The following is a 17,916-nucleotide window of genomic DNA, read 5'->3' as shown; positions in this document are numbered from 1 at the left end:
AGAGCGGTAAACTGCACTGCTTAAAATAGAGGTGATGGGACAGAATGTGTGTGATTTGAAATTATTAGCATGCACAGTATGAAGCAATATGTTTATTAGATGTTTTTTTTGTACATAGTGCCATAGTGAGGGACATATTTGGTGCAATAGGACAGATTTAGAAGTTCCAAAATGTTATTTTGTTGTTTTTATTGCAACATTGTTTACAGTACAATAACTGCCAGCAATGTATTCAAATATATTGAGATACAATAAAATAAAGACATGAATTGAAGGGCAAAATAGTTTAAAAGCACTTTAAAATGATTACATTTCTCTTTTTAATGATCAGACTAAAACTACAGTACATGCTATTTACATTATACAAACTAGATTTGCATATTGAATATAAAGGGTTTACATTTATATACATTATTTATAAATGCTGGTTGAAGTCTTTATTTCATATAAGTTGTCATGAACTCATATACCAATTTCATTAAATCACACAAGGAAATGAGAGTACTGTATAAGGAGCCAGTGACCAGACAGTCAAAGATTTCATATCAGCCACTTTCAAAATGTCTCCCCCTGGTGGTACACATGGTATGCGTATGGGCTGATTTGTCAGAGAATAACATACCAGTTGTACAGTGAGGGAAAAAAGTATTTGATCCCCTGCTGATTTTGTACGTTTGCCCACTGACAAAGACATGATCAGTCTATAATTGTAATGGTAGGTTTATTTGAACAGTGAGAGACAGAATAACAACAAAAAATTCCAGAAAAACGCATGTCAGAAATTGATTTGCATTTTAATGAGGGAAATAAGTATTTGACCCCTCTGCAAAACATGACTTAGTACTTGGTGGCAAAATCCTTGTTGGCAATCACAGAGGTCAGACGTTTCTTGTAGTTGGCCACCAGGTTTGCACACAACTCAGGAGGGATTTTGTTCCACTCCTCTTTGCAGATCTTCTCCAAGTCATTAAGGTTTCGAGGCTGACGTTTGGCAACTCGAACCTTCAGCTCCCTCCACAGATTTTCTATGGGATTAAGGTTTGGAGACTGGCTAGGCCACTCCAGGACCTTAATGTGCTTCTTCTTGAGACACTCCTTTTTTGCCTTGGCCGTGTGTTTTGGGTCATTGTCATGCTGGAATACCCATCCACGACCCATTTTCAATGCCCTGACTGAGGGAAGGAGGTTCTCACCCAAGATTTGACGGTACATGGCCCCGTCCATCGTCCCTTTGATGCGGTGAAGTTGTCCTGTCCCCTTAGCAGAAAAACACCCCCAAAGCATAATGTTTCCACCTCCATGTTTGACGGTGGGGATGGTGTTCTTGGGGTCATAGGCAGCATTCCTCCTCCTCCAAACACGGCGAGTTGAGTTGATGCCAAAGAACTCGATTTTGGTCTCATCTGACCACAACACTTTCACCCAGTTCTCCTCTGAATCATTCAGATGTTCATTGGCAAACTTCAGACAGGCCTGTATATGTGCTTACTTGAGCAGGGGGACCTTGCGGGCGCTGCAGGATTTCAGTCCTTCACGGCGTAATGTGTTACCAATTGTTTTCTTGGTGACTATGGTCCCAGCTGCCTTGAGATCATTGACAAGATCCTCCTGTGTAGTTCTGGGCTGATTCCTCACCGTTCTCATGATTATTTCAACTCCACGAGGTGAGATCTTGTATGGAGTCCTAGGTCGAGGGAGATTGACAGTTATTTTGTGTTTCTTCCATTTGCGAATAATCGCACCAACAGTTGTCACCTTCTCACCAAGCTGCTTGGTGATGGTCTTGTAGCCCATTCCAGCCTTGTGTAGGTCCACAATCTTGTCCCTGACATCCTTGGAGAGCTCTTTGGTCTTGGCCATGGTGGAGAGTTTGGAATCTGATTGATTGATTGCTTCTGTGGACAGGTGTCTTTTATACAGGTAACAAGCTGAGATTAGGAGCACTCCCTTTAAGAGTGTGCTCCTAATCTCAGCTCGTTACCTGTATAAAAGACACCTGGGAGCCAGAAATCTTTCTGATTGAGAGGGGGTCAAATACTTATTTCCCTCATTAAAATGCTAATCAATTTATAACATTTTTGACATGCGTTTTTCTGGATTTTTTTGTTGTTATTCTGTCACTCACTGTTCAAATAAACCTACCATTAAAATTATAGACTGATCATTTCTTTGTCAGTGGGCAAACGTACAAAATCAGCAGGGGATTAAATACTTTTTTACCTCACTGTATATGACATCAGTATAAAACAAACATGTTGTTAAAATATATGACTTTAAACATTGATCTTTATTGAAATAGAAACAAATGAATCCATTAAGCTATTAAATAAATGAGTAATAGATAGAGAGCAGAGCAGAGCTGGCTGATCCTGATATACTGTATAATGGCACATGCAGACTGGTTATTCTCTAAAGAAAATGTGATTAATGATTGATTGAGAGAGGTGTTTGTTGCGCTTTACAACCAAGTTTGACAGAACAATGATACAATACGTATATATAACATTACAGCACTCACTGTAGTGTGGAATATGTAACTTCATCACAAGGAAAACAACAGAGAGAGAGACAGGGGACATTCCACCTGACTACTGTATCAAACCTACTCAACACCTGCAAGAGTTGGCAGACAGTCCCCAAAAGCAGCTACAGGGATGTTTAGAAACTGACTAGAAATACTATTCCACTCATACCTGACAACACTGTAGTCTGAGATTATGAAAGGTTCATAGTCAGGCTTTTAAATCTTATTTGACTCATTTGGTAAGAGTCAATGGGATTCATAAGCCTAAGATTGACACATTACACTTATGGTTCATGTATCCATTGATCGTTTCACAATCAATAGTGTATAAGTAAGTACCATAATTCAAATACAGTAGAGCCATGTTTAATTTCAACACACAGACACACTAACAATCCTTACAGTACATCCACTGTACATAATTGTGTTTTCTCCATACTGGAGCAGATGAACAGACACACACCATATACACACCATGTACACACCATGTTCACACACCATGTTCACACTTAAATCATTGCAGGGCTGCTAAACACTATGCAGACACAGAACAGGAGAGAAAGTGCTTCAAGTAGTTGGAGGAAACGTCCTTGTACCATGTTAGACCTTAAATACATATGTTGTTGTAATGTAACATACACAGGATTATACAATTTACTTAAGATTTAGACTTTTAGATTTTTCAGAGATTGTAATTTGTATTACAAAGGTTAGTCCCTTAAAATCATATTTATAAAACAAATGAGTATCTTACAAATAAATTGTTTGCATGTCAATTGATTAATGGCTATAGGAAGAAATTGTACTTATCAGCTGAAAGTGCTATAACTAACCACCTACTTTGCAGGGATGTTAGAGAGGCATTGATACCACATTATGTGCTTATCATGGCACTAGACTAAACTTTAGTTCGGGACCAAACTCAAAAACGAGCTTGTCCTGGAAATAACCATATTTACACACGTCATCCTTGATTCTCCACGTAATGAATTGACCCTGTGAGTTTTCTTTATATTTTTGGGTTATCTCTGATTACTTTCAGTAAATGTTCAGAAACAACACAACAACAAACCCAGGTAGAGAGCATCCTCTGCCACTAAGAACACTGGTCCTAGATCAGTGAGCCCTCAAATGATCAAAACATGACAATGCAGAGATATACAACCCCACTGATCCGGGACCAAGTTAACAATAACCTCTAAAACCTCTATAATAGACCCTCATACTGAGTAGACAGCTTATAGCCAGGATTCCCTTCCATTTTAGACATCAGAGCTGCTCCTCGAACCATGAAAAAGCTATTCTGATATGGTTCAGTGCACGTATCAAAGAGACACACCAATGTGATATGATAGCCTTGATACTGTTGCTGAGGATACACTCAAAGGTCCATATTATACCCTTTATTAAATAAAAATGATGACAAATATATCTCTCTGTATATATATCATACTGTATTGTAATGGTAGAGTCAACCTACTGTATACACACTGTATACACTGTACAGTTGGATATCAGTTGTATGGTTCCATCCTCTGATATATGTGAGGAGTGAAGCCGAGCGTCTAGAAGGACGGCACCTGGCCACCAGGGTGACAACAGCAGCATGGGTCACTGGGCGATGCCACAGTCACCACCGCTCTGTCCAATAGCTTTTAATGCCACATTTCCTCAGCTATTGCACAGAATCTTGCCATGACCTAATTACATGAATAACTTAACACAGTAGACTTACAAGACCTACAAATATAAAATAACTGTCCAGCCCCCAACGATCTGTTGTGTCTTCTTCTCCCCTACTGTTGAAGAAATCTACGGGGTGTCTAGACTAAAGTGTAGCAGTTAGATTCTTGCTGTGATTCACAGAGTTCAAGTTTATAGGGTAGTGGGTTATGGGTCTGGTCTGGTCTGGTCCGGTCTGGTACAGGGGCAGGGCTGGAATGGGAGGTGGTGGCAGATTCAGAGAGCCAGCTTGACTTTCCATTTGTTTCGAATGCACTATCTTCTTCCAGCGAGGAGCAGAAACCTCCAGAATACTGAACTCCCCATCTCTAGACACTGTGGCCCACTCTTTCTGGAGGAAGAGATAGTGCATCCTCTACAAAATATGATCCATGAAAACACAGAGAAAATACAATACAGGTATAGATTTACAATATAAAAACTGAAGACGGTAGAAGCAGTCTAGTGACCACTGCTGGCTTTGCTACTCCCCGATGTCCAATCAATAAGGATAAAGCTCAGGCTCATTATCATAAACAGGAAGCCTATTCCAGCGAAGCAGGCAGCCTGCGAGAGAGAGGGAGAGGCAGAGGAGAGGGAGAGAGAGAGTGAGAAAGAGGGAGGGAGAAAGAGAGTGAGAAAGAGAGAGCGAGAGAGCGAGAGGAGAGAGAGTGAGGATGGATGAGAGAGAGGTAATGCACACAGTTGATGACTCTGTCACTGAGTTTCAGCCTTAATGCACTCAAAGCTATTCAACCATTATTATTGTAGTCTAGGGTTTGTGTATACATTTCTGAATTGTAATGACGAGTGGCATTACTCACTCAGCAAATATATCGAAAGGATTCTGTATGGATGAGTCAATAAAATGAATCTGCATTGTCTTTACTTAGCACTTCAAACATTGTTTCAGCAGATAATCTCCAGGAACTCTCTCTCTGTAGTTATTCTAATCTAACTGAAAGCTCACAGTCAAATTCCTATTATGTTACATTCTATTATGTGCACTTATGCTTAATTGTTTACATGCCCATACTAAACAGACCGAAAAGATACGTCATGTGTGTAAAAAAATACATTATCTTTAAAAACCAATAGTTAACAGTAATGTGCTGCGTTCCAGTAAGACATGACAATAGTCTCTAGTGTTGTAGGGGGCGCTAGGGGACATCGCTCACCAGGATTTTGGGGGTGGAGCGCATGGGCTCCTCCTCTTCGGGTACGATGCGGATGTAGAAGACAGCAGGGAAGATGAAGATGAGGCAGGGGGCAGACGTGGCACCTGAGCGAGGAGAGGTCAAAGACACTCTTTAGCAACCGTGTCAAACAATGAGCTCCACAGAACTGTAGAATAACAAAAGTGCAATTTAACAGCGAGGAGGTAGCCTAGCGATGTCACGAAAGTCCCCCAAAAGTGTCCTTTGTCTCCCTGACTGTCAGAATGACACCAGCAGAAACCAAAGAGATTAAATTCAAAAGGCTTTATTGGCATGGAAAGTCTTAAACTTAGTGTTAAACACAACAGATTACTGTTCACTCAAAAATACTAATGAAACTGTGGGGACAATAAGATGCTAAAACTAAGGCATATGTACAATGGCTTGCAAAAGTATTCACCCCCCTTGGCATTTTTCCTATTTTGTTGCCTTACAACCTGGAATTAAAATGGATTTTTGGGGGGTTTGTATCATTTGATTTACACAACATACCTACCATTTTGAAGATGCTAAATATTTTTTATTGTGAAACAAATACGTAATAAGACCCCCCCCCCAAAGTCAATACTTTGTAGAGCCACCTTTGGCAGCAATTACAGCTGCAAGTCTCTTAGGGTATGTCTCTATAAGCTTGGCACATCTAGCCACTGGGATATTTGCCCATTCTTCAAGGCAAAACCGCTCCAGCTCCTTCAAGTTGGATGGGTTCCGCTGGTGTACAGCAATCTTTAAGTCATACCACAGATTCTCAATTGGATTGAGGTCTGGGCTTTGACTAGGCCATTCCAAGACATTTAAATGTTTCCCCTTAAACCACTCAAGTGTTGCTTTAGCAGTATGCTTAGGGTCATTGTCCTGCTGGAAGGTGAACCTCCATCCCAGTATCAAATGTCTGGAAGACTGAAACAGGTTTCCCTCAAGGATTTCCCTGTATTTAGTGCCATCCATCATTCCTTCAATTCTGACCAGTTTCCCAGTCCCTGCCGATGAAAAACATCCCCACAGCATGACGCTGCCACCACCATGCTTCACCGTGGGGATGGTGTTCTCGAGGTGATGAGAGGTGTTGGGTTTGCGCCAGACATAGCGTTTTCCTTGATGGCCAAAAAGCTCAATTTTAGTCTGACCAGAGTACCTTCTTCCATATGTTTGGGGAGTCTCCCACATGGCTTTTGGCGAACACCAAACGTGTTTGCTTATTTATTTATTTAAGCAATGGCTTTTTTTCTGGCCACTCTTCCGTAAAGCCCAGCTCTGTGGAGTGTATGGCTTAAAGTGGTTCTATGGACAGATACTCCAATCTCCGCTGTGGCGCTTTGCAGCTCCTTCAGGGTTATCTTTGGTCTCTTTGCTGCCTCTCTGATTAATGCCCTCCTTGCCTGGTCCGTGAGTTTTGGTGGGCGGACCTCTCTTGGCAGGTTTGTTGTGGTGCCATATTCTTTCCATTTAATAATAATGGATTTAATGGTGTTCCGTGGGATGTTCAAAGTTTTGGATATTTTTTTATAACCCAACACTGATCTGTACTTCTCCACAACTTTGTCCCTGACCTGTTTGGAGAGCTCCTTGGTCTTCATGGTGCCGCTTGCTTGGTGGTGCCCCTTGCTTAGTGGTGTTGCAGACTCTGGGGCCTTTCAGAACAGGTGTATATATACTGAGATCATGTGACAGATCATGTGACATTTAGAATGCACACAGGTGGTCTTTATTTAACTAATGATGTGACTTCTGAAGGTAATTGGTTGCACCAGATCTTATTTAGGGGCTTCATAGCAAAGGGGGTGAATACACGCACCTCTTTTCCGTTATTTATTTTTTCGAATTTGTTGAAACTTCACCAATTTGGACTATTTTGTGTATGTCCATTACATGAAATCCAAATAAAAATCAATTTAAATTACAGGTTGTAACGCAACAAAATAGGAAAAACGCCAAGGGGGATGAATACTTTTGCAAGGCACTGTACAATGCATTATAGTCCTTCAGGAAATGATTGAACGTTTCAGTTGCATAACGATCACAAGACTTTGATTAAGGTTTATAGTATGCATTCCTGAGGTGATTTAAGAGCTTTCCCCTAAAATGTCTCCAAATCCATCACTGAGGATTTAATGCATAGGGGATCAAAGGGTCGAGGGTGAAATGAAAGACGCTATGATCATTAAGCTGTGAGGGCCCTGACTTTACTGTAAAGTAGCTGAGGGCAACTAGATCTCTGTCTGTCTGTATAATAACATTTCCTCTTAGTAAAGTCATGATGACAGTGCAGAAGTTTAGACTGCTTTATTCCAAAAGGGTCAGAATTAAAAGTATATTCCTGAAGTAAAGTTACTAATTGTTTTACATTTTGTTACAAATTAAAAATGATGCATACTAGTGTATCTTATATAAATCAATGTCTTACCTCATTCTAAGCTTTCATTCATAGGCAGTTGTGCCCTTTTCTATCCAATGAGGTCCAATTTCAGGTAGCCTTGCGTCTAAAGGCATCCTTTCTAGAGACGTGCATTTTTAAAATACCTACCAATAATGCCGAAGATGCCCAGGATGTTAGGTGCGAAGATGACCAGCATGTTGATGAGAGTGAGCAGGGTGACAGCGATAGCAATGTGGCGGGGCCAGTAGAATGTCTTGTTGGGGAAAAACAACTGCTGGATGGCTCTCCTTACCTGACGAGAACAAGGGCAGAAAAGCACAGTCACAACACTATTCATATTCACAGACACAACCTTTCATCAAAGAGGAGCAGAAAGCCACTGCTTTAATATAATAATATGCCCTTTTCACCTTTTAATTTGTTTCCTCATCAATCTACACACAATATCCCGTAATGACAAAGTAAAAACAGGTTTTTTGAAATTTTTGCACATTTATTACAAATAAAAAACAGAAATACCTTATTTACATAAGTATTCAGACCCTTTGCTATGAGACTCGAAATTGAGCTCAGTTGCATCCTGTTTCCAATGATCATCCTTGAGATGTTTCTACAACTTGATTGGCGTCCACCTGTGGTACATTCAATTAATTGGACATGATTTGGAAAGGCACACACCTGTCTATATAAGGTCCCACAGTTGACAGTGCATGGCAGAGCAAAAACCAAGCTATGAGGTTGAAGGAATTGTCCGTAGAGCTCCGAGACAGGATTGTGTCGAGGCACAGATCTGGTGAAGGGTACCAAAACATTTCTGCAACATTGAAGATCCCCAAGAACACAGTGGCCTCCATCATTCTTAAATGGAAGAAGTTTGTAACCACCAAGACTCTTCCTAGCAATCGGGGAAGAAGGGCCTTGGTCAGGGAGGTGACTAAGAACCCGATGGTCACTCTAACAGAGCTCCAGAGTTCCTCTGTGGAGATGGGAGAACCTTCCAGAAGGACAAGCATCTCTGCAGCACTCCACCAATCAGGCCTTCATGGTAGAGTGGCCAGACTGAAGCCACTCTTCAGGAAAAGGCACATGACAGCCCACTTGGAGTTTGTCAAAAGGCACCTAAAGGACTCTCAGACCATGAGAAACAAGATTCTCTGGTCTGATGAAATTAAGATTGAAACCAGGCACCATCCCTATGGTGAAGCATGGTGGTGGCAGCACTACCTGGCTACCACCTGGCTACCACTACCCCGGCCACCAGCTCTGCACCCTCCGCTGCAACTTGCCCATGCCCCCCCCCCGCTTCTCCTTCACACAAATCCAGACAGCTAATGTTCTAAAAGAGCTGCAAAATCTGGACCCCTACAAATCATCTGGGCTAGACAATCTGGACCCTTTCTTTCTAAAACTAGCCGCCGAAATTGTCGCACCCCTATTACTAGCCTGTTCAACCTCTCTTTCGTAACGTCTGAGATCCCCAGAGATTGGAAAGCTGCCGCGGTCATCCCCCTCTTCAAAGGGGGTGACACTCTAGATCCAAACTGTTACAGACCCATATCCATCCTGCCCTGCCTTTCAAAAGTTTTTGAAAGCCAAGTCAACAAACAGATCACCGACCATTTCGAATCCCACCGTACCTTCTCCGCTATGCAATCCGGTTTCCGAGCTGGTCATGGGTGCACTTCAGCCACGCTCAAGGTCCCTAAACGATATTATAACCGCGATCGATAATAGACAGTACTGTGCAGCCGTTTTCATTGACCTGGCCAAGGCTTTCGACTCTGTCAACCACCGCATTCTTATTGGCAGACTAAATAGCCTTGGTTTCTCAAATGACTGCCTCGCCTGGTTCACCAACTACTTCTCAGATAGAGTTCAATGTGTCAAATCGGAGGGCCTGTTGTCTGGACCTATGGCAGTCTCTATGGGGGTGCCACAGGGTTCAATTCTTGGGCCAACTCTTTTCTCTGTGTATATCAATGACGTCGCTCTTGCTGCTGGTGACTCTCAGATCCACCTCTACGCAGACGACACCATTTTGTGCCTCCAACTGCTCTTAAACACTAGTAAAACTAAATGCATGCTCTTCAACCGAACGCTGCTTGCACCCGCCCACCCGACTAGAATCACTACTCTAGACGGGTCTGACCTAGAGTATGTGGACAACTACAAATATCTAGGTGTCTGGTTAGACTGTAAACTCTCCTTCCAGACTCACATTAAGAATCTCCAATCCAAAGTTAAATCTAGAATCGGTTTCCTTTCGCAACAAAGCCTCCTTCACTCATGCTGCCAAACATGCCCTCGTAAAACTGACTATCCTACCGACCCTTGACTTCGGCGATGTCATTTACAAAATAGCCTCCAACACTCTACTCAGCAAATTTGATGTTGTCTATCACAGTGCCATCCGTTTTGTCTCCAAAGCCCCATATAATACCCACCACTGTGCCCTGTACGCTCTTGTTGGCTGGTCCTCACTACATATTCGTCGCCAAACCCACTGGCTCCAGGCCATCTATAAATCACTGCTAGGCAAATCCCCGCCTTATCTTAGCTCATTGGTCACCATAGCAACACCCACCCGTAGTCTGCGCTCCAGCGGGTATATCTCACTGGTCATCCCCAAAGCCAACACCTCCTTTGGCCGCAATTCCTTCCAGTTCTCTGCTGCCAATGACTGGAACAAATTGCAAAAATCTCTGAAGCTGGAGACACTTATCTCCCTCACTAACTTTAAGCATCAGTTGTCAGAGCACCTTACCGATCACTGCACCTGTACACAGCCCATCTGAAATTAGCCCGCCCAACTACCTCATCCCTATATTGTTATTTATTTTGCTCATTTGTACCCCAGTATCTCTATTTGCACATCATCTCTTGCACATCATTCCAGTGTTAATACTAAATTGTAATTATTTTGCACTATAGCCTATTTTATTGCCTTACCTCCATAACTTGCTAAATTTGCACACTGTATATTATATGTATTTCTGTTGTATTTTTGACTTTGTTTTGTTTTACCCCATATGTAACTCTGTGTTGTTGTTTTTATCGCACTGCTTTGCTTTATCTTGGCCAGGTCGCAGTTGTAAATGAGAACTTGTTCTCAACTGGTTTACCTGGTTAAATAAAGGTGAAATAAAATAAATAAATAAAAATGCTGTGGTGATGTTTTTCAGCGGCAAGGACTGGGAGACTAGTCAGGATCGAGGGAAAGATGAACGGAGCAAAGTACAGAGAGATCCTTGATGAAAACCTGCTCCAGAGCGCTCAGGACCGCAGACTGAGGCGAAGCTTCACCTTCCAACAGGACAACGACCCTAAGCACACAGCCAAGACAACGTAGGAGTGGCTTCGGGACAAGTCTCTGAATGTCCTTGAGTGGCCCAGCCAGAGCCCGGACTTGAACTCGATGGAACATCTCTAGAGAGACCTGAAAATAGCTGTGCAGCGATGCTCCCCATCCAACCTGACAGAGCTTGAGAGGATCTGCAGAGAAGAATAGGAGAAACTCCCCAAATACAGGTGTGCCAAGCGTGTAGCGTCATACCCAAGAAGACTCTGGGCTATAAACACTGCCAAAGGTGCTTCAACAAAGTACTGAGTAAAGGGTCTGAATACTTATGTAAATGTGATATTTAAGTTGTTGATTTTAATATTTATTAAATTTGCAACAATTTAAAAAAAAAAAGTTTTTGCTTTGTCATTCTAGGGTATTGTGTGTAGATTGACAATATTTATTTTTTAAATACATTTTAGAATAAGGCTGTAACGTAAACAACTAGGAAAAAGTCAAGTGGTCTGAATACTTTCCGAATGCACTGCACATCTTTACTTCTAGGCATACACAGTTCCATTGAGCCAGACACCATTTGTGCAAAGAGGTAACTAGGCTACTCACAGGGAAGAGCACTATGGGGACGGTGAGTGTGACAGCAGTGAGCACGGCCAGACGGACACACAGGATCAGGGTGTCGTACGGGTCCAGACGGCTGTAGGTGTGCAGCAGCTCTGACTCCACTTCACCTATAGGGGGCAGACACACAGAAGGAGGGATTAGCGAAGCATCAATAACCACCAACTCCAGTAAGAGCAGAAAATGTAGTACAAATTATATGCAACATATCATTCACAACAATGTTTTTTCCATCAGAAGGCATAAAAAATCTGTCTTACACGTTACATGCTGCTCATCATTGTGCTCAGAGCCTTATATTGAGATACAGGTAACTGGCAAAATAAAGGAAACACCAACATAAAGGGTCTTAATAGGGCGATGGGCCACCATGAGCCAAAACAGCTTCAATGCACTTTGGCATAAATTCCACAAGTCTGGAACTCTATTGGAGGGATGCGACATCATTCTTCCCCAAGAAATTCCATCATTTGGTGTTTTGTTAATGGTGATGGAAAACACTGTCTCAGGCGCCGCTCCAGTATCTCCCATAAGTGTTCAATTGGGTTGAGATCTGGAGACGGGCAAATGGCATATGGTTTACATCATTTTCATGCTCATCAAACCATTCAGTGACCACTCGTGCCCTGTGGATGGGGGCATTGTCATCCTATGGCGGCATTGCCATGGTAGCCAAAATAATGGCCTGCCCAGCACTTTACACATGACCCTAAGCATGATAGAATGTTAATTGCTTAATTAACTCAGGAACCACACCTGTGTGGAAGCACCTGCTTTCAATATGCACTACCGTTCAAAAGTTTGGGATCACTTAGAAATGTCCTTGTTTTCCATGAAAACATACATGAATAGGAAATATAGCAAAATGAATAGGAAATGTAGTCATTGACAAGGTAAGAAATAATGATTTTTAATTGAAATAATAATTGTGTCCTTCAAACTTTGCTTTTGTCAAAGAATCCACCATTTGCAGCAATAACAGCCTTGCAGACCTTTAGCATTCTAGTTGTCAATTTGTTGAGGTAATCTGAAGCGATTTCACCCCATGCTTCCTGAAGCACCTCCCACAAGTTGGATTGGCTTGATGGGCACTTCTTACGTACCATATGGTCAAGCTGCTCCCACAACAGCTCAATAGGGTTGAGATCCGGTGACTGTGCTGGCCACTCCATTATAGACAGAATACCAGCTGACTGCTTCTTCCCTAAATAGTTATTGCATAGTTTGGAGCTGTGCTTAGGGTCATTGTCCTGTTGTAGGAGGAAATTGGCTCCAATCAAGCGCCGTCCACAGGGTATGGCGTGGCGTGGCAAAATGGAGTGATAGCCTTCCTTCTTCAAGATCCCTTTTACCCTGTACAAATCTCCCTCTTTACCACCACCAAAGCACCCCCAGACCATCACATTGCCTCCACCATGCTTGATAGATGGCATCAAGCACTCCTCCAGCATCTTTTCATTTGGTCTGCATCTCACAAATGTTCTTCTTTGTGATCCGAACACCTCAAACTTTGAATCGTCTGTCCATAACACTTTTTTCCAATCTTCCTCTGTCCAGTGTCTGTGTTCTTTTGCCCATCTTAATCTTTTATTTTTATTGGCCAGTCTGAGATTTGGCTTTTTCTTTGCAACTCTGCCTAGAAGGTCAGCATCCCGGAGTCGCCTCTTCACTGTTGACATTGAGACTGGTGTTTTGCGGGTACTATTTAATTAAGCTGTTTCTCAAACTAGACACTCATGTATTTGACCTCTTGCTCAGTTGTGCACCGGGGCCTCCCACTCCTCTTTCTATTCTGGTTAGAGCCAGTTTGCGCTGTTCTGTGAAGGGAGTAGTACACAGCGTTGTACGAGATCTTCAGTTTCTTGGCAATTTCTCGCATGGAAAAGACTGACGGTTTTCAGAAGAAAGTTCTTTGTTTCTGTCCATTTTGATCCTGTAATCAAACACACAATTGCTGATGCTCCAGATACTCAACTAGTCTCAAGAAGGCCCGTTTTATTGCTTCTTTAATCAGCACAACAGTTTTCAGCTGTGCTAACATAATTGCAAAAGGGTTTTCTAATGATCAATTAGCTTTTTAAAATGATAAACTTGGATTAGCAAACACAACGTGCCATTGGAACACAGGACTGATGGTTGCTGATAATGGGCCTCTGTACGCCTATGTAGATATTCCATAAAAAATCAGCCGTTTCCAGCTACAATAGCCATTTACAACATTAACAATGTCTACACTGTATTTCTGATCAATTTTATGTTATTTTAATGGACAAAAAAATAGATTTTATTTAGAAAACAAGGACATTTCTAAGTGACCCCAAACCTTTGAAAGGTAGTGTACTTTGTATCACTCATTTCTCAAGTGTTTCCATTTTCTTGGCAGTTACCTGTATATACTACAGTAATATACTGCTCTGATTGTGCTTATAACAATGTCATAGAGTAGAATCATTGGGATATTAGAAACCGGTCTGATATGAGCAATGGCCACTAGGAGGAGTAGTTACTTCATTATGTTTCTCTACCACTATCTTAACTTCTGAAGCCACATGACGTGACCCATCTTCTCATCTGAGACTAACTGATGTTATAACAGCCTCTCAAGCCTAAAAGAGCTGTGTCCATGCAAATGAATGGCAAACGTGAGAAGTGGCTTTGCTGTTAGCAAACTGAACTAGCCTGAAACTCATGTAAAATGGGCCTGAGAAAACGTATGAGATTCAGCAGTCGGAGGAGCAGCAGTGAAAAGAGAGAGAGAGAACAGGGGAGAGAGAGAGAGAGATAAAGATCATTATAATGACATGGGGAGAGAGAGAGAGAGAGAGAGAGAGAGAGAGAGAGAGAGAGAGAGAGAGAGAGAGAGAGAGAGAGAGAGAGAGAGAGAGAGAGAGAGAGAGAGAGAGAGAGAGAGAGAGAGAGAGAACAGGGGAGAGGGAGAGGGAGAGAGAGAGAATTATAATGACATGGAGGTGAGCGGGCCTCACCATAGAAGGTCAGGTATCCAAACAGAGCAGCCAGGAAGTACATGGTGTACATGACTACAATGGAGATGTTGGACACATGCTGCATCCTTTGCTTGGTGGGGCTGAAATCAGAGAATATTGCATGATGTGATGTCACACACACTTACACACACCAACACACCAACAAAGACACAAACAAAAAATACCAGTTTTAGCTTTTGTCATCATACTCTGACTGAGAGTGCTTCAGGAGTTACATAAGATCCAAGACTCAAATGAATGTAATATTGTGGCTGAACACATCAGATTAATCTAAAGAGACAGATGTTATAGTGGGTTCAACAAGGCAGCAGGATGATTATTCAGATTATGGCCAGGCTAGCTATGCGTATTTACACATGACATTACTGAGAATGCAAGGCAGTGTGCTATATGACACTGGCATATGAGTAGCCAAGGACAAAGCTGACATAATGATTTTCCTATCTGCAGGGTGACTGAACTGAATTCTGGGTCCAATAGTAAACAGCAACAGTGCTGCATCCTGTTGCAAGTGGGGCACCTACTTTTTGAGCTCAGTGTAGATGGGCAGGACCTCAGGGTGGCACACAAAGGCAAACGCCAGGATTGGGATGGTGTAGGCCGTCTGGAAAAAATAGAACACTGTGAAGTCACCATGGATAAGGCGGCGCCTGTCCCAGCCGTCTTACCATCAACCCATTGTTTAACTGGCCATTAGGGCCTTGAAGCACACATCACACAGAGCTAATTGTTTCCCTGTGATTAACTTGGACCTGGCTACTGTCCAGCTTTAGCCGGCTTACGGATGCCTGGGCTGTAAGCTGATCAGCAGGAGGGATTGGTCTAACTAGCCTGGGTGACTAGGGAAATCTCACACATCTTTAAGGGATGCTAATAATAGGATTGTATATACTAGTCAATACTCTACCGCTAATTCTTCAGTGTATGACTGACTACAAAAGACTACAACTATACTGTTACTATTAGTACTGCATAATATGAATATCATATACAGTGCTATGAAAAAGTATTTGCCCCCTTTCTAATTTTCTCTACTTTTGCATATTTGTGATACTGAATGTTATCAGATCTTCAACCAAAACCTAATATTAGATAAAGGGAACATAAGTGAACAAATAACACAACAATTACATATTTATTTCATAAAAAAAGTTATGCAAAACCCAATTCCCCTGTGTGAAAAAGTAATTGCCCCTTTACACTCAATAACTGGTTGTGCCACCTTTAGCTGCAATGACTCCAACCAAATGCTTCCTGTAGTTGTTGATCAGTCTCTCACGTCGCTGTGGAGGAATTTTGGCCCACTCTTCCCTGCAGAACTGCTTTAACTCAGTGATGTGTGGGTTTTCAAGCATGAACTGCTCGTTTCAAGTCCTGCCACAACATCTCAATTGGGAATAGGTCTGGACTTTGACTAGGCCATTCTAAAACTTCCAATTTGTTGCTTTTTAGCAATTTTCATGTAGACTTGATTGTGTGTTTTGGATCATTGTCTTGCTGCATGACCCAGCTGCGCTTCAGCTTCAGCTCACAGACGGATGGTCTGACATTCTCCTGTAGAATTCTCTGATACAGAGCAGAATTCATGGTTCCTTCTATTAAGGCAAGTCGTCCAGGTCCTGAGGCAGCAAAGCATCCCCAAACCATCACACCACCACCACCATGCTTGACCTTTGGTATGATGTTCTTACTGTGGAATGCAGAGTTTGGTTTTCGCCAGGCATTACTGGAACCATGTCGTCCAAAAAAGTTATACTTTTGAATCATCTGTCCATAGAACGTTCTTCCAAGAGTCTTGATGATCATCCAGGTGCTTTTTGGCAAACTTGAGTCAACTTTTTGGACGAGATGGGTCCCATTATGCCTGGCGAAAACCAAACACTGCATTCCACAGTAAGAACATCATACCAAAGGTCAAGCATGGTGGTGGTGGTGTGATGGTTTGGGTATGCTTTGCTGCCTCAGGACCTGGATGACTTGCCTTAATAGAAGGAACCATGAATTCTGCTCTGTATCAGAGAATTCTACAGGAGAATGTCAGACCATCCGTTTGTGAGCTGAAGCTAAAGCGCAGCTGGGTCATGCAGCAAGACAATGATCCAAAACACACAATCAAGTCTACATGAAAATTGCTAAAAAGCAACAAATTGGAAGTTTTGGAATGGCCTAGTCAAAGTCCAGACCTAATCCCAATTGAGATGTTGTGGCAGGACTTGAAACGAGCAGTTCATGCTTGAAAACCCACACGTCACCGAGTTAAACCAGTTCTGCATGGAAGAGTGGGCCAAAAATTCCTCCACAGCGACGTGAGAGACTGATCAACAACTACAGGAAGCATTTGGTTGAGTCATTGCAGCTAAAGGTGGCACAACCAGTTATTGAGTGTAAGGGGGCAATTACTTTTTCACACAGGGGAATTGGGTGTTGCATAACTTTGTTTATGAAATAAATATGTAATTGTTGTGTTATTTGTTCACTTATGTTCCCTTTATCTAATATTAGGTTTTGGTTGAAGATCTGATAACATTCAGTATCACAAATATGCAAAAGTAGAGAAAATTAGAAAGGGGGCAAATACTTTTTCATAGCACTTTATAATGGCAATTGATGCATTTAACCACTTCAATAGCCCTAGAGTAGACTAGGTGTAGACATTGCCATAGTCAGACATGAGTCCCAGAAATGCCAGGCCTTTCCCATCAGGGCCATTTCCCTAGAGTTAGCCCACAGAGAGAGGACTGTTACTGTGTCTGATAACCCTAACCCAGAGTTGGCCCACAGAGAGAGGACTGTTACTGTGTCTGATAACCCTAACCCAGAGTTGGCCCACAGAGAGAGGATTGTTACTGTGTCTGATAACCCTAGCCCAGAGTTGGCCCACAGAGAGAGGACTGTTATTGTGTCTGATAACCCTAACCCAGAGTTAGCCCACAGAGAGAGGACTGTTACTGTGTCTGATAACCCTAACCCAGAGTTGGCCCACAGAGAGAGGACTGTTACTGTGTCTGATAACCCTAACCGTAACCAAGAGTTGGCCCAAAGAGAGAGGACTGTTACTGGGTCTGATACCGTGCCAGAGAATGTCCCTGAGTGGTTCTACTCTCCAGTCAGACGGGAGCTGACATCTCAGTCTGGTAACACTGATAGAATCA

At 42.4% G+C, this 17,916-nt stretch overlaps 1 protein-coding gene across 4 annotated transcripts in view; it reads right to left on the bottom strand.

The window, feature by feature from the left end:
- Positions 1–2,268: 2,268 nt before the first annotated feature.
- LOC121577585 (sodium-coupled neutral amino acid transporter 3) overlaps positions 2,269–17,916 on the bottom strand; it is a 90,789-nt gene continuing 75,141 nt past the window's right edge. For all 4 annotated transcript variants that reach the window (XM_041891312.2, XM_041891314.2, XM_041891315.2 and 1 more), the window contains 6 exons: positions 15,289–15,368; positions 14,744–14,844; positions 11,745–11,869; positions 7,988–8,132; positions 5,425–5,528; positions 2,269–4,813 (listed from right to left, as the gene is read on the bottom strand). In XM_041891312.2, coding sequence (XP_041747246.1) covers positions 4,709–4,813; positions 5,425–5,528; positions 7,988–8,132; positions 11,745–11,869; positions 14,744–14,844; positions 15,289–15,368 — 660 coding nt within the window. In that variant the 3' untranslated portion in view covers positions 2,269–4,708. The remainder of the gene's footprint in view (positions 4,814–5,424; positions 5,529–7,987; positions 8,133–11,744; positions 11,870–14,743; positions 14,845–15,288; positions 15,369–17,916) is intronic.

Source organism: Coregonus clupeaformis, chromosome 12 (genome assembly GCF_020615455.1).
Source record: "Coregonus clupeaformis isolate EN_2021a chromosome 12, ASM2061545v1, whole genome shotgun sequence".
NCBI classification, from domain to species: domain Eukaryota; kingdom Metazoa; phylum Chordata; class Actinopteri; order Salmoniformes; family Salmonidae; genus Coregonus; species Coregonus clupeaformis.
Note: the sequence above shows the minus strand (reverse complement) of the source record. Positions and strands in the feature narration are given on the sequence as shown.